Source organism: Aulonocara sp. 'chitande type north' Nkhata Bay, linkage group LG6 (genome assembly GCF_057382095.1).
Source record: "Aulonocara sp. 'chitande type north' Nkhata Bay isolate Kocher_YH1m ecotype deep benthic linkage group LG6, A_spYH_male_GT1.1, whole genome shotgun sequence".
Classification (NCBI taxonomy): Eukaryota; Metazoa; Chordata; class Actinopteri; order Cichliformes; family Cichlidae; genus Aulonocara; species Aulonocara sp. 'chitande type north' Nkhata Bay.
Genome location: NC_141349.1, coordinates 27,212,956 through 27,229,877, shown reverse-complemented (window position 1 = coordinate 27,229,877; position 16,922 = coordinate 27,212,956). Strand labels below are relative to the sequence as shown.

Here is a 16,922-nt window from a genome sequence, read left to right as displayed (position 1 = left end):
GTTGACAATCCACATTGCTGGCATTGCATCTGTCAACATGTTTGTGGGCAGATTTGGATGTACCAGGGGTAAGTGCAGCCACTCAGCCTCTACTCAATGTGATCATAGCAGCAGGTGCAGATGTGTCACAAGTTAATCTAGTAGTAGGCTATGGTAGTAGTGGACTGACCTCCATTGGAGACTGCTCCAGCTGCTGTGTGATAGTGGATCTGCTACAAATTGAAGATCATAAGCAAGTTTTGGAAATTAACCCTTGTATTATGTTGAAGAACAAACAATTGACATTGATTTTGTTGCGGGTCATTTTGACCCGTACTGTGTAAATCCACTCAGAATTATCCAAAAACTGCAATAAAACAATAGCAACTTTATTTTCCATTAGATAAACATGTAGAACACAGACATACAACAGTTAGACTTTCCATAACTATTTTAGGAACAATTTGGTTTTTCGTTCTTACAAACACATTTCTTTTGAACTTGCCCAACGTTCTCAGTTTTTCAATGCTCAACATTTTCAATTTTGTCCACATGTTGGACAAAATGTGCTTTCTGCAGATGTACTTCTTGCATTCCTCACAGAAAGTGCTTGTTTTCAAACAGGAATCTTCCTAACTAAGATTTAAAACAAAAGATTTCTACGTCTCCTCCAGTCTCACAAACAGATGACAAACCAAGCGACACACCTGAGTCACTGACTTTCTTAAATCCACTCACTCTCACTGGCTGTTTATTACTAATCACTGTGTAACTGCTGTGAATTCACAGTAACTGCCGTCTCCTTACAAATGTTCATTAGATTAACCACACTTATACAGACTGTATATAACTCCAGCCATGTTGATGGATTGCGTAAATTGGCTGGAAATATTAATTTCCAGGGAAAAGACACAGACAGACGATGCTTACAGGATGTGATGTGACAACACTAATGAAATATTGATGTGTCATATTTGTCCAAGGTGTATTTCATTGTTATGGAAAAAGAGAATATCAAAATCATGATGACCAATTGGAGTGGTGATGTCTATGACTTTGGCTACGTTCACACTGCAGGCGAAAGCGCATCAAATCCGATTTTTTTGACCCTATGCGACCCATATCCGATCATGGTATGACAGTGTGAACGGCACAAATCTGATATTTTCAAATCCAATCTGGGTCACTTTCGTATGTGGTCCTGAATCCGATACATATCCGATGTTTCAGAAAGCAACTGCTGTGTGAACGGTCAAGTCGCATTAAATCCATCTTTTACGTCACTGACACGAGACAGACGCCAAGCTCCTTTGACTACGATGACCTGGATGACTGAGAACCTTCACATACAAGACAGACGCCAATTATCAGCGCCAAAGAAGCGCCCGAGAAGACATCGCGAACGCTTCCTGGCCATCCGGTGAAACTGCTGGGAAGACAACGTTGGAGAAACGTGAACATTTTATTTGTACTGCATAACCTGCAGATTCTGACAGAAATCTGCAACTATCCTTTGAAGCACCGCTCCTCTCTTAAACAGCAATAAGGATCATTATTAGGTTATCTACATTATTATGTAAATAACAAAATAACTTAAAGCAAAAATTGGAAAACATGAAGTCCGAAGTCTTTATATTAAGGGCCATCAGTCAAACAATATAGTTTGCTCTGGGTCTAAACAGAGCGCGTTGTGTGTGACGTCTTCTTTTGCGCATGCGGGCCGCTTTGAGCGTTCACACTAGAGCGCGTTTGCTGTCGCATTTTATTTGTAGTGTGAACACGCAGACAAAAAAATCGGATTTGATCAAAAAATCGGAATTGAGCATTAAGACCTGCAGTGTGAACGTAGCCTAAGTTGGCAACACTGCTCATTTGGGCATGTCCTTTACGTCATGCGCCACGCAATTGCCGACGCCGACCAATGAAATCGTGAGTTGAGGCTGCTGTCACTTGGACTTCCTGGCATTGATCATGGCTGCGGAGGGCGATTTTCTGGCGAGATACCGAGCTGTGTCAAATAAACTGAAAAAGTAAGGCTTTGAAATGGCTTTGTTTAAGAAGAAAGACGGACGAATATCGGGAATAGCTAAATGTTATTTAGACTGAATGCGAGGTAACGGCTTTCAGCTAGTGCTAATAGGCTAAGCTAGCGTTACTGTTAGCCATTTGCTCGTTATGTAGTGAAATATTTGGTCATTTTGAGATATTTAGCCCAGGTTCATCGAAAAATAAGCGATGAGTTGTTGGTGCTGTTTGACAGCTAATTGTAAAGCGCTTTGAGGGCCCCGAAAAGCGCTATATAAATGCAATCCGTTATTATTATTATTATTATTATTATTATTATTATTATTAACCCATAACTAGCCGGTAGTTTGCCACAGTACTGATATTCTATGTTTATCTAGCTGGCGTGTATCACAGTTGGCTATCTAAGATGTTTTAAAATGTGAAAATACTTTGTTTTCTTTTGTAGGCGTTTTCTTCGGAAGCCCAATGTGGCAGAGGCAAGTGAGCAATTTGGTGAGTGCCACATTAGTCCATCCATGTAAATGCTGTGATCCAGCCTATACTGCCGCACAGAAGAGTCAGCGCCTCTCCTGTGCTGTTAAATGATAGAGGCTGAATAAATGTCACCAGGCTTGTCTTTACCTGTGCTTTCAGGTCAGCTGGCAAAGGAGCTGAAGCAGCAGGACTGCCTTCAGTATGCTGCCTTCTGTAACCTGGCCATGGCTCGGTGAGTGGATCCGTATTCATTTTAACTGAATTGTGCCAAAGCACAGCAACAGGCACCTTACGGTGTAAAAGCACCTCGCACAAGTAAAGACCCCACAATAATCTGGAGAAAAACCCCAACAATTAAGCAACCCACCATGAGCAAGCACTTTGCAATGGTGGGAAGCAAAAACTCCCTTCTAACAAGAAAAATGCTCTTGCAGAACCATGTAGAACAGCAGCGTTTGTCCTGCATACATAGAGCAACAGGAATAGCAGCTAGCCAGCCTCAACAGCTAAGGACTGGACAACCAGAGTCCCAACTAGGGAATTTGTGTAACTAGATGGCTTGTTGCTATTGTCACTAGTTTGCACAGGATGTACTAGTCGTTTAATCTAATTGTTTTGCATTTTAATTGATAACCAATTCTGATAAATTGTTGCGTCCTAATGCTATGTAGCTATCTGCCACCAGATGGTGTGTCATTGCCAGAGTGCCAGAGTAGTGCAGGGCTTTCTAGATCAGTGGTGTATCCTGAGACTTCCTTGGCCAGCATTAACCCTGATATGTTTCCTATCTAACATGCCTGGAACATGCTGAGTCAACAAACAGGGTGCACTGCACAGCTGCAGACTGCACTCACCCTGGAATGGAGAGCAGTTCCTCAATAACATAATATATCCAGACACTTGTGCAGTCCATGCAGAAACCGGTAAAAATGCATAGATTTCAAATACAGTAACACAGACTTATTGCCTTAACACAGACACACACTTTTGCTTTTCTAGTCTAGCTGAGCACTCAAAGTGCTTTACACAACTTCCCTCATTCACCCACACAAGCACTTTTATTCTATCCTCTTTCTTTAAGCGCTTTCTGCCTAACATTTACACACATTCATATTCTGATGGGTGAGACTCTTGGGTTGGTATCTTGCACAAGGATATTTGGCATGCAGATTGGAGCAGCCAGGGATCGAACCACCAACCCTTCTGATTAGCAGATGACCTGCTCTGCCTCGTGAGCTGAGCCACTCCACTCAGTAACGAGGCGCTTGATTTCACTGATGTTCTTGTAGAAGACTGTGAGTAAATCCTTCATGCTTGTTTCCAAAATTTCTGGGATCTCTGCCAGGAAACTGCAGAAACTTGCTCATCATCATTATTTTGGGGTGAAATGCTCAAGGATCACACGCAGGTTTATTGATCAAATATTCACACGCTTGTCCTACATTCAGGTCATAAAAGATTCAAGTGTAGAACCAAGCATAAAAGACTTTAAGAGGGGGCTGACTTGAAGCTTGAAAATAATTCTGTTACTCATTGTGGTTTCACCACATAACGCTGCCGTGTAATAAGTCAATTTTAGTTATTTTTCCTACATCCGCTATCATTTTTTTCAGAAACAAATGATGAAATTTTTGACAAAAGTATAAGTAGCATGTCCTCATGAGGACAATTAGATAAAAAAAAAAAAAATCACACTTTTGTTATTATAATTATGTCATAATTATCTTATTTAGCTTTCAAATGGCACGCATGTTTGTTATCAGTTTTTTAAGGTCTATAAATCTAATATTATATTTTTAGCTTAAAATATTTAGAGCAGATCACTACTTTTCTTGTTTAAAAAAAACAAAGAAACAGCATGTGAGGTTATTACATAAAGGTACAGTCGGTGGAGTGATGAGTCCTCAGTGGTCAGCAGTAGTCTTAATTGGCCCACAGGGAGAGCGTAGCATTCATAGTCATGACAGTGACCTATCGGCTGTTGTTATACATCCTCGATGTCTTGACTGCAGGTGTGAGCAGACTCTCTTTAATGCTCCTGGAGAGGCACTGGCATTAACTGACGCTGCTCGCCTCTTCCTCTCATCTGAGAAGGAGAACAGGGCACTGCAGGCTCCAGGCTTTGATGAACACCTCCAGGCTGCACTCAACTGCTACAGCTTCGCCACTAAGGTATGATCAGCTCTAGTTTTCAAATCGATTTTTAGAGTTTGATGCAGTAAATGCACTCCAGAAGAAATCAGCAAATAAAGCAGATTCACCATGGAATATTTCATTAGATCAGGGTCTGGAGAAAAGATTGTGGAGTACATTCTTGTATAGTGACTGAATTCTGATGTACAAATGAATCGCAGGTGTATATTGAGATGAACCAGCCTGTGATGGCAGCCAGCCTCTGTTTGGAACTTGGCAACGCGCTCAAGGTAAAGCTGCTGTCTCTGAGGATAAATGACCCAGAATTGGTTTTTTTGGGGATTTTTTTTTTTTTTTTTTTTTTTTTTTTTAAGCAAATGATGGAAAAAATGATTCATCGTTACTCTCCTGTCTTCCTCAATAGGAGATTAACAGACCAGGAGAGGCTATTGTTCATTATCAGAGGGCTGCAGAGTTACAGACGCAAACACCCATCGAAGCTTTGCTGTCAATGGGAGAAATGGCCACGTGTAAAATCCTCACCCGTGAGTTCTGTCGGTTCTGATTGAGTAGCTGCAGTTTGTTTGCTGTGCAAACAGGATCTGACGGGACTTTTGTTTGAGTTTGTGTTACTTGTGTTTTTATGATTTTCTTTTTTCTTTTCCAGGTGATTATGACGGTGCTTTGTCAGTGTTCACAGAGATGCAGCTGATCTGTCAGGAGAAAGGACTGCAGCTACCAGGCTCCATCACCCCTGTTGGTGAGCATCTGATAAAAAAAAATGATATTAGCAGAGTTTTGTAAAGATGGGGTGTTATTACAGCCTTAGCAGTTTGTGTTTTCTTAACTAAAGCTGTATCCAGCATCTTAAATTGATTAACACAATTCAACTTGAAAACTGGGATAATTAAGAGCTGCATTCCCTCGTGATTGTCTTTTTTTTTTCGTTGCTGTGCAGATTTTTCATGTTATTTGCACTAAGAGGAAAAAATGTCTTAATTTCTCATCTTTAATTTTACTTTCTTGACAACAAAGGTGCCTTTTTGGACATTGTGGCAAAATGTGAGATATCCAGGGTGCTTCTGCTCATGTTGCTTGAGGTAAGCTCATCGGTTTTGCTGATAATTAAAACAACCTCTCTCACTGCAGACTTGAGTGCAAAGTCATGTTCAGTGTTGTGTTTTTGAAGGTATGATTCAGGCCATTTGTTTAAATTTATCTAAATATGCACTTTAACAAGTTTTTATTTATAGGTAGTTGCAATAAATACCTTTAAATTCACTCTTCAAACATACTATATTGCCAAAAGTATTCGTGCAGCTGCCTTCTCACTCATATGAATTTGAGTGATGTCCCATTCTTAATCCATAGTGTTTAATATAATGTCGACCCACCCTTTGTAGCTATAACAGCTTCAACCTTTCTGGGAATTCATTCCACAAGGTTTAGGAGTTTGTTTAAGGGAATTTTTGACCAGTCTTCCAGAAGCACATTTGTGAGGTCAGTCACGGATGTTGGGTGAAAAGGCCCGGCTCGCAGTCTCCACTCTAATTCATCCAAAAGGTTTTCTGTCAGGTTGAGGTCAGGACTCTGTGCAGGCCAGTTAAATTCTTCCACACCAAATTCGCTCATCCTTGTCTTTATGGACCTTGCTTTCTGCACTCGTGTGCAGTCTTTTTGAAACAGGAAGGTACCATTGACAGACTATTTCTACAAAGTTGGGAATTTGAAATTGTCTGAAATATCTTGTTATGCTGAAGCATTAAGTTTCTTTCACTGGAACTGAGGGGCTGAGTCCGAGGGGCAACATGAGGTTCGAAGGTCTGTAGCAGTCGACTCTGCAGAAAGTTGGAGAACTCTTTGCATTGTGCGTCTCAACATCCACTGACCCCACTCTGTGATTTTATGTGCTCTGCCACTTCATGACTAAGTTGCTGTCATTCCCAATCACTTCCACGTCATTATAACACCACTAACAGCTGACTGTGGAATATTTAGTAGTGAGGAAATTTCACAACTGGACTTGTTGCACAGGTGGCATCCTATCACAGTACACAGTTGGAAATACAGTGTACTTTAAATGCACTGCAAGGAGAGAGGAGGCACAGAGTGAGAAAAAGCTGGTCCTAATGTATCCTGACACAAGTACTGCACCTCCACATGCGACACACAGTTTGACGTGACGTGAGACTCGAGCTATTAATGCAAGCATTTCTCATTTGGCAGCTTTGGACCCTCCGGTTTCACGTCTCTTCACTGTCTCTCGCACTTAATTCTCGCAGCGAGGAGCTGAGACTCGAGTGAGAGAGCTGAGGAGACACATTAGCATAATGAAAGCACCTGTTGTGTGCATTGCATAGAGTTTCATTTCTTTATTTTAACCACATAGATTCAGCAGCTTAAACACTCACCTGTACTTGAGTGTCAAACAGCCTTCCGCTGGCCAATCAGTGAACTGTTAGAAAGCAGAATCGTTTTTTAAAGCTGTTTTAAACAATGCAATTACACTTAATGACAATGTTAATTATTTATCCAGCATCTTACAGTAATTACTGTGCATCTTGAAAAATTCAGGATTGTTGGTGCAGCAGAACTTAAATGGTCCCACGTTGTTGTGGTTTTGTTTGGTTTTTTTTGGTGCAGCCTCCACCTCAGAAGTTGTTACCAGAACACGCCCAGACCCTGGAGAGATACGCGTGGGAGTCCTTTGATCCTCACAGCCAATGTAAATTCACCTCAGCACTCGACTACTTGAGTATAATAATGTGTCATTAATCCTGCGCACTTATTGAAGTTGCGTAAATGTTGTTTTTTGTCTTCTGTTTCAGTGACCTTCCTGCCTGAGAATGTTTTCCTGCTCCTGCAGTCCGTAGTGGTGAGTTTCATGATAACACGGTCTGAGTCTTCCTGTCTCGTACAGGAAAAATAATGGTCTTCACGCCCTTCATATGACAGTGATGTATTGTGTGTGTTGAAGTTTGTTTTGTTTTTTTTCCTTTGGCAGTGAAGTGATTCTTTTTTTGTTTGTTTGTTTTTGCTTCAGCATTTGCAGTTTGCCAGCTTTGTGTAGGTTTTCTGCCTCAGAATTTTTCCCTCTTACACTAAAGATATTCATTTTTTTCCCCAGTCACAGTAAAAAGAAGCAACACATGACACATTACATCATGTCGGTATTTTTACAGAGAAGCCAAAATATAGAAGCACTGTGTGAAAAACACCTTTAGTTCTTCTGTAGGTATTAAGAGAGTAAGAAGCAACCAGGTGCTGCTAATCAAATGCACAGACGTTTTGGCAGTTTGTTGGCCTGCAGCATTCATAATCACAGTGCCAATGTGGAAGACATCAGCAATGATGTGAGAGAAGCAGCTGTCGCTGCCCTTCAATCTAGGCAGGGTTACAAAGCTGATTCCAAACAATTTGAGGTCCATCATTCTGCAGTGAGACAGTCACAAGTGGAAAACATTCAAGATAGCTGTCAGTCTTCCCAGGAGTGGACGTCCCAGCAAATTAATCCCAAGATTAGATTATCCAGTGGTCAGAGAAACCGCAAAGAACCCAAGAGCTGCATTTCATAGGCTCAGTTAGCAGGTTACATGTTAAATTGCATGACCATACAGTTAAAGCATACGATAAAGCCTCTGCTTTCAGAATATGGAAGCATGACTTGGGTTTGCAAAGTTGCATCTGAACAAACTACAATACTTCTGGAACAGTGTCCTTTGGACCCCAAGCACAGCAGCAAATCTCAAACAGAGAATGGCTGAAAAAGAAAAGAAACAAGGCTCAAAGTTTAGACCACAAACTTAAGAGAGCTGTGCATAAACAAAGGACACACACCTCACCACTAAGGTTGTTCTACAATTTACTGAATCTTGAGTTGATGTTTTTCACACACTGCTTCTGTTTTTTTGGGGGTTTTTTAGCTGTTTTGTTAAATAATGATGAAATGTCTCAGGATGTCTTTACCTAATTTTAAGACCTACTATGGACCAAATAATATTTTTTACTGCGTCCTGATAAGGAACACATAAGAATTGACAGAGGCCATCCTTTTTTCTTTTTTTTCTTTTTTTTTTTTAAATAACTGTATAAATAAAAAAAAGTTAATAAAAAATAATCATGTGTAATGTAGAGAAAGATTCTTCTCGAAGGAGCACGCTCTGTCTTTGGGAATGAATGGCCGGTAACAGAGAATAAATATTAACAAGTCAGAGGCCTCGTCAGGGTCCTCTGAATCTGCAGTTATGTTTTTATTAGTGCAGTGAATAACAACAGATCTGTTTTGCAGATGGCGTGTCAGGAGAAAGACACAGAGTCTCTAAAGTCTCTTCAGACTGAGCTATGGTAAGCATTTACAAATGTTAATTTCCATCATGTGAGAAAATATCTTTTACTGCTTGTCATTCTTAATTTTCCATATTGATCACATGCTTTATGCGGTTTTCCCCTTGCAGGCCATTTCTGACAGCTGAGCAGAACCATCTTCTCCACCTGGTGGTTCAGGAGCGCATCACGCCGTCTGGTCAAGGCATTTAATACAGTCCAGTTTTTATTCGCTTCCTCTGGGAACGATACTTTATATAATGGAACATTCCTGTTTCTGAATGGGTCTGTTGTAAGGCCCGGAGAAGGGTTGTTTTCAAACTCCAGTGTTGTAACTTGGACTCAGAGAAATGTTAAACTTTGTGCTTATTCAGTCACGTAGGTTTGGAAATCAAGCTGAACTGTCTTTGTTGTCCTCAGACGTGCAGATTGCTGTTGCCAGGAATGCTTAGCTAAGAATAAATGTTGTGTATGTATCTGAGTGGAGACTATAAAACTGGACCACGTCATATGTTTTTATTATGTAAAAGTTTCAAATGTAGAAGAACTTATTGTGTTTACAGCTGGTTAGTAGATTAAACACGAATGCTTTGTTTTATCATTTTTATTAATAAATGACATAACATGGCTTAAATTCCAATATAACAAAATCTTCTACTGCATAGTTCTGTAATATGGTGCAATGACACCTCTGTCCTCCATCCCTGGGTCACTTAATTTTCACTTGTACAAATGCATGTACTTTTCTTATGATAGCAGCCCCCTACAGACACATAAGTAAACACAATAATAAAAAAAACAAAAAGGAGCTTAAAAATATATGATGGTTACAATGTACATAGACTGATGTATAATGTATTTGTTTTTTTTTCTAGCTGTAAAATAACGATTAACAGCTAGTCGTAAATGAAGGATTGTTATTTCCTGATTGTTCAAGTACTATAACAGGAATGTTATTTGTCGTTTTTTACTCCTCAGTTAGAATTTTAACATATTAAATGATAAGATTTAGTCTCCATCAACCTTTCTGAACCTTAAAGGAACTGGTAAACATTTTGGGACTAAATTATTTACTATCTTGCTGAGTAGGAGATTAATACTAATTGTTTGACTTTGTACACTAAAGAGGACCAAGGTTTTAAAAAAACAAAACAAAGACCGTGACCATGTAAAGAGAGTTTCCTGAGCAGTTTTCTCTTCCCATCGTCTTCTACGCAACCACGCTGCACAGATTTGCCCCCTGCTGGTCATTAGGAAGAATGCAGCTCGGAAGTTGTGACCATCTTTTATGCACAGTCTTAGCAGAAGAACTGAAAATGTGAAAACACTGGCTTCAAACCGCCGTCACCTCTGAAGTTAGAGTCTCCCCTTTTTGTTTGCACCCAGCCAAAAATGCTCATGTACAGCTCAGTGACTGTTTCACTAAAGCTAAGGTGACCAAAAGTTCACTCAAATCAATCTTGCCATTTTTTTTTTTTAGCACAAAACAACAAACAAAACAACCCAAAGCGATTATAAGCCTTTCTCAAAATGTCACACTATTCCTTTAAAGTACTTATGTCTGAACTACTACTACTATTTAAGACTAAACTGATTTATTAGCTATGTTCTGGTAATATTCCCAATAATTCAGCTCTATAAGGCGTTTTAGTCACATTATTAAAAAGAAAAAACATTATTTTGTTTGTCAGTTTTGCTGAAAAAATGTGTTTCACACTTGTAATGTTAGCATTTGCTCCATATCATTTTATATATATATATATATATTTTTTTTAAAAAGCTGTATAAACAAATGGCTCTCATTAGCATTTGGACATTTTGCTACAGTCGTAGCTTCAGATGGTGTTCATCAATTCTAAAAGAGGAGAACGAGCCCTGCCCTCTGTTTTTCCTCTCACTCTTTCTTCTTACGCAGGATGAAATAGGTGAGCGCTAAGATGAAGGTGAGGACAAACGAGATCCACGCCAGTATGTAGCAGTGTCCGTAACCTCCAGATGTGTCATTGACATGGAGCTTGGCTGTGTAGATTGAGGCTCCTGTCATTATGCAAAGGCCTGCAAGAGGGAAAATTATTATTACATGCAACCAAGACAAGGCAATCAAGAAGTAATTATTTTTCTATTATAAGATAAAGCTCGTGATGTGACCAGTGCAATCACAAGGAAATGAAAGACATGACACTTCCACCTTGTTAATTTTCCAGTGTTATGAACTCATGACATTCGCACTTTGTGTGAGTTTCTCATGTGCTCGTAGTACTATCACTGATAATGCATAATTAACTTAAAGCATGAAATTTTAATCACTCGGGACCTTTTTTTTTTTTCTTTTACATCTGACATGGTGGCAAAAAACTGACTCGGTTTGTGGTCTTTTTGTTAGGGAGGATTTGCATGAAAATGTTTCTTGACTAAAATAAAAAGCAGCCAATGTCCAATGAAACTTTAAAGAACCTCCAGGAAGCCTGGAGAACTATCGCTTACTTTAAGAAGAAAGCCTGGCTCCTTGGAAGCAAAGCATAGACATGACAGGTGGTTCGGGCTTTTGTGAGTGAATACATTTTCTAGATTTTGCTCCTCAAACGTGAAAACATGATGCTTTGTTGCACATTGACGGCAAACAAAAATGTTTTGGGGGTGTTGTTGAGAAATCAGCACACCTGAGAATGCTGGAGCAGGTGTGCTGGACAACTTTTCTTTCTAGTGAACCTCATGACATTAACAGAAGCAGCACACTGTTAAATGTGATACTGTTAACTATTTGAAGTGTCAAAATCATTCATTTGTGACACCTAAAAGACTAACACACTGCTGTGCTGTGGCTGAGATCAGCTTCTACTGATTTTCTACAGATTTCATGTGTCTGAGATGCAAACACGCTCACCTTGCTGATCCATCACAGTTCACTGGTTATTGCAATGTGTGAGGTACACACAGAAAGTGAAGAACTTCTAATCACTGGTTCGCTGTTTTGTACAAACTAATGAGAATTCAAATCCACTGAGTAGTCAAGGGTCTCTCAAACAGTCATATCGAGGGCAGATTCATCTTGTTCAGCACCAAATGAAAGTGTTTGAACTCAGGACTACTGATGATTACACGACAGGGCTGCAGCTACCCATTATTTTAGTAATCTATCTGTCTATTATTATTAATGAGAAATAACAAATATTCAAAAGAGAAAAATGAACTGTTCATTGATTTTCAGTTTAGAAACTGCAAGAAAATAGCAAGTTTACCTGCAAACATCTCTTAATAAAAACAAACAAAAATAGACCCTTTCCTTGTTTTTACTCGCCATATTAAAATGATATTTTTAAAAGACAACACTTTCTTAATTGCAAAAACAAATAATAACAAGTACAGTAATATCTCCTTAATGAGGTAGATTTGGTGTGTGTGTGAGTGTCTGCATGCTTAGATGTGGTAGTGAATGCGCAAATATGCCTTTAAGTATTTACGCAAGTATGTGGCGGCTGCTATGAGGAAAAGCAGGCTAATCAGCATTTTCAGAACTGAAGCTTTGCCCTGCGCTTCGATGCAACGTTTCGTGCTGCAGAAGACAAACATTACCATGGTGTGGATGTCAATAATGTTAATGTTAATAATAACAATTTAGTATCCAACCTCCAGCCTCAGGTCAGTGTCTCGGAATCTGACTGGCCCACTTAAAATAAATGATATAATTTAATTGACTTATTTATATTTTATATTATGAGATAAATCTTATTTTTTACAGATTACATTGATCTAAATCTGCATAATAGTGTTGAAATTAAATGATGTGCACGCATCAGGATGTCACTGCTCTGACAGTATTACTCATGTTATCAACACTGGTAACAGGAAAGCCCTGACCACACCTTCCTAATTTGGGTGTCAACCAGTCAGACCACTTCATCCACATCCATGTAGTGAGAAGCCATTATATGACCTTTGTGTGTAAGTCGATTAAACTCTGCCCAGTACTGAAAGAGGAGTGGTGATTGTTGTGAACTGACACAGATAGATAGATGCCTCGCCATGCAATGAGCTCATTGGTCTGTTGAACGGATGAGGCTAAAAATTAGTTTAATTATTTACCAACATCCTTTATGAAGCTTTAAGTTCGAGCGTCGTGCTAACTTATTTAGTTAGACAAAAATCACATATGTCAGGTTTGTCAGTCGCACATCCTCCAGAGAAAATCATAAAGTCAGCCAAAAGAAACAAGACTGCAGGTAACTTACAGGCGATTATCTGTAAAATGCCAGTGAAGGTGAACCTCATTCCTTTGGGCAGGGTGAACAGCTGGGCCACAAATACAAACAAGGCAAGGATGGTGAAAACGCAGGCCAGCACTGAAGTGGCCTGCACCGCCTGGAGATAATCTGCAGCAACAAGATAATAAAAAAGTCAACAATAACACAGGCGTGAGGAAATATTCGGCCTTTTCAGTTTTATGTTTGTATTAACACCACTACCTACAGATCTACTCATTTCAGACTGACAATATTTACTGTAAACAGTGTAATACGTGATTTGTTCCGTCATCATCTTTGCCCTTCATTATATAAATAATGAAAAATCACTAACTTTAACAGGGGGACAATCTGTGGAGTTTACCTTCTGGGTAGCCTTTCAGATTTGTGTAATGCCACACATTGTTTGATAAGTCCCACCTGCCCCACAGGTCAGCTGACACTAAATCGTCGACCCACCAGGCCTGACGACACAAAGGAAAGATTTAAAGTTCATGCAGATATGTTACACATTTTCTAGAAACCGCTGTCAGATCTCCTCCAGTTAATACAGAAAATAACATCATCTTACATTGTCAATGGCGGCCACCAGGAGCAGGATGATGGTGGTTATGTGCAGAACAACGATTGCTGCCAGCATCAACATTATGGCCTTCTGAAAACTGATAATGGGGTGGGGGAAGTGGAAGGAGGCACATCGTTATTTATTTTGCAAGCGCAGACGTATGTAACACGGACTCGTACATGAGGGAGTATTAATTACACACACACACACAGAGAGAGAGAGAGAAACTGTGTGAAACAAAGAAATAAAGAAATAACAGTAACAGAGAAGAGAGCCGTTTTATACAAGCCCAGACTTGCCGCAGAAATCATGCAGGCATAAACATTTTTGAATAAAACACATCTGGTGTCAAACACATCAGTGCTTTCAATCTTTGTCATTACGTTTATTTATTATTTATTATATTTAATCAGCTCAGATTCATTAGCACCAATCACTGCGCCTGTAAACGCCCGCAGTTTGCTTTGAGCCTCTTTTTTTTACGTCTTTTGAGCGTTTCCGTCGACAATAAAGGCGCATTTGTTAAGACGGCATTCCCAAACGGATGACACACACAGGGCCCGCACTGTAGTCGATAACTTTAAAAAGAGCGCGATAGTACGACAACAGAAAACAATAATAAGCACAGCATAAACTCACGGACTATTCAACGCTATGTTAGTGCGCCAAATTTCCAGTTGCGCGTCTTTTTAGGACTTTTTTGCGCTCACGGTCAGTCATATTTCTTGCGCTTAAAGTAACTGAAGTTTTTCCTACAGGCTTAAAAAAACCCACTTCAGCCATCCGTAAGAGGGTTTCACAGAGTGTGCTCCGTAAACCGTCGCCTTTCTACAAGTAAGCAAAGAGCAGAAACGTTACCTGAACGCTCTTTAACGCACCGCGCGGGAGTTATTTGGGAATGTGAAACTCTGTGGACCCACCCAGCTTTGAATTCACAGCACACACATCACCGTGTTTTCCCTCTTCTTCTTTCCCCTCACCAAGCCCCACCCATAACGTTTCTCGAGTGAAAAGTCCCAATGAAATAAACGGTGTCAGGTCGCCTCTTCCTGCAACTCCAGTGTGTGCGTAAAGGCGAGTAAGATCTTCGAAGGATTGCGTATCGTCAGATTCATTTACAAACGAAACAAACAAATAAACAAACAAACACGCGACAGCTTCACACGCACTATTTTAGTTGCTTCTTTAGTGTTTTACCTGGAAAATGTTTTTAATATAGAAATATCTTCATTCTCTCTGAGCGGCTCACCTGTGTGAGCTGTAGCTTCACTTTTTTTTGTCGCACATGGATACAAAATGCCATTTTGGACACGCTTGCAGAGCAGCCATAGTGTATCCTGGACTTGTTTTCAGGCCACTCACGCGCAATTGCCGCTTCATTGTGTACCTAAATTGACTTCTCCAAAGATGGGACATTAAGAAGCCGTGCATGGAATATCGCAGTGCATTGTGAGCCCCAGGGAGCTCGTATTCAATTCAGCAGCAGTTTCACTCTGATGGCTGAGACTTACGTTCAAGCAAGTGAAAAACAGAATTCGTGTTCATGCAGATGCATTTTTGACTGCTACAAACAAATGAAAGTAAGATCGTTCCATTGATAAAAAGATATAAATAGATTCTTACCTGCGCCTCACACGCTATGCACTTTTATGTTTCGTGCGCCACTGCCAGAAAGCAGAAAAAAAAACTGCTGAAACATCAGAGGGTCTTAACATATTCATACTGTCCGAAACAATACATGGATAGTTTCTTTACTGAGAGATGTAATTACCTCTCAGTGAAGAAAAGTAAGAAAAAGGTCATGTTACTTGATGTCACACAGACTGCAGATCTCAGTGGGCCGGGCTGTGTCACGGCTTTGGAAAAACTCTGTTTACCCCATAAGCAACCAGCCGGTACAAGGATTTGCACACTTCACACTGTGTTTTGAAAGAAAAAAAAAGAAAAAAAGATTTTCCTCAAATGTTCGTCAGAAACAAAGAAGAAAAGATGGATGTTCAAATGTAGACAAACTCCAGCCGAAATAAGAGATGGCTGAAAAATAATCAGCGCCCAGCTCACTTCATTGTGTTTCGAGGCCACATTTTAAGAGAAGTTAGTGCTTCACTCATCCGTAGCACAAGATATTTATATAAAAGTCAGTAATTGCAAGTCATGTGACATGTGTTCACAGTGAAATAGTTGCTGCTGTGCCAGAGCATGCTTAAACTTTTGTTTTCATTATTTATTGTTTCAGTCATCATAAAAAGAAAGTACTCTCCCTGTTAGCTCTACATATCAGGACACAATTGGAAAAAATTATCTTCACCGAGTCTTAAAATTAGGTAAATACAACCTCAGATGAACATATGAAATATTACACCATGTCTCTTGTAAAGCAACCTTTAGCAGCACTATCAGGCCACTCACACACAGTTTCTCAGTCTCTTACATCATTGTGGAGGAATTTTATCCCAGCGTTTTTTTACAGCTTTGCTTCAGCTTACTGAGGTTTGCTAACATTAGTTTATGTGCAGCTCTCTTAAGGTCCCATCACAACTGTTCAGTCAGGTTGTGGTCTGGACTTTAAACCATTGCAACACCTTGATCTTTTTCTTCCAACCTGCTGTAGTTTTGCTGCTGTGCTTGAGATCATTGTATTTTTGCATGTCCCACAAGCTATGCTTGTCTTTAAAATCCTTTGCTTTACAGAGGAGCACATGGTTGAGTCAGAGACTGTAAGGTACCCAGGTCCGGTGGCTGAAAAATAAACCCAAATCCTCAGCCCTCCACCACCGTGCTTGACAGATGGTACGAAGAGTTTGTGCTGATATCCTGTTTGACTTTCACTAGACATGGCACTGTGCACTGTGGCCGAACATGTCCACTTTGGTCTCATCTTTGCAAACGTGTTCTTTTAAGACAGAAGACGTGTTGCAGCCCTCTCAAATAAATCCATACTGTCTGAGTCTTTTTCTGATTAACTGTCATTATATACTAACTGAGGCCTGTAGAGTCTGAGGTGTAGTTCTTCGGTCATTCCACCTCAAATCAACACAGGCCTTTTGCTGATGAAGCTAAAATGTGACAGAAATCGTTGTAATTCTGGACATAAAATCTTTATGCAAATCACAGATGGTCAAGCAGAAAATGCTCTAAATGTTGTCTGATTGGTGATGGACTGACCCTCTTGAGGGTTT

At 39.9% G+C, this 16,922-nt stretch overlaps 2 protein-coding genes across 5 annotated transcripts; one reads left to right on the top strand and one right to left on the bottom strand.

The window, feature by feature from the left end:
• The first annotated feature begins 1,615 nt into the window (after positions 1–1,615).
• Positions 1,616–9,565, top strand: f8a (coagulation factor VIII associated). The gene is made up of 12 exons (XM_086295990.1): positions 1,616–2,009; positions 2,453–2,499; positions 2,641–2,713; positions 4,494–4,653; positions 4,836–4,904; positions 5,039–5,159; positions 5,282–5,374; positions 5,650–5,714; positions 7,258–7,339; positions 7,443–7,489; positions 8,903–8,958; positions 9,069–9,565. The coding sequence occupies exons 1-12, from the start codon at positions 1,951–1,953 to the stop codon at positions 9,148–9,150; spliced, it is 954 nt and encodes a 317-aa protein (XP_086152116.1). The 5' UTR covers positions 1,616–1,950; the 3' UTR covers positions 9,151–9,565.
• emp1a (epithelial membrane protein 1a) lies at positions 9,460–15,508 on the bottom strand. Of its 4 annotated transcripts, none has more exons than XM_086295993.1 (5): positions 15,367–15,508; positions 13,750–13,840; positions 13,543–13,642; positions 13,167–13,307; positions 9,460–10,992 (listed from the first exon to the last, which is right to left on the bottom strand). In XM_086295993.1, the coding sequence occupies exons 2-5, from the start codon at positions 13,822–13,824 to the stop codon at positions 10,832–10,834; spliced, it is 477 nt and encodes a 158-aa protein (XP_086152119.1). In that variant the 5' UTR covers positions 13,825–13,840; positions 15,367–15,508; the 3' UTR covers positions 9,460–10,831. The 4 variants fall into 4 exon arrangements, with proteins under 4 accessions (XP_086152119.1, XP_086152118.1, XP_086152120.1 ...); XM_086295992.1 differs by lacking the exon at positions 15,367–15,508 and adding an exon at positions 14,664–14,725; XM_086295994.1 differs by lacking the exon at positions 15,367–15,508 and adding an exon at positions 14,383–14,552.
• Between the last annotated feature and the right edge of the window lie 1,414 nt (positions 15,509–16,922).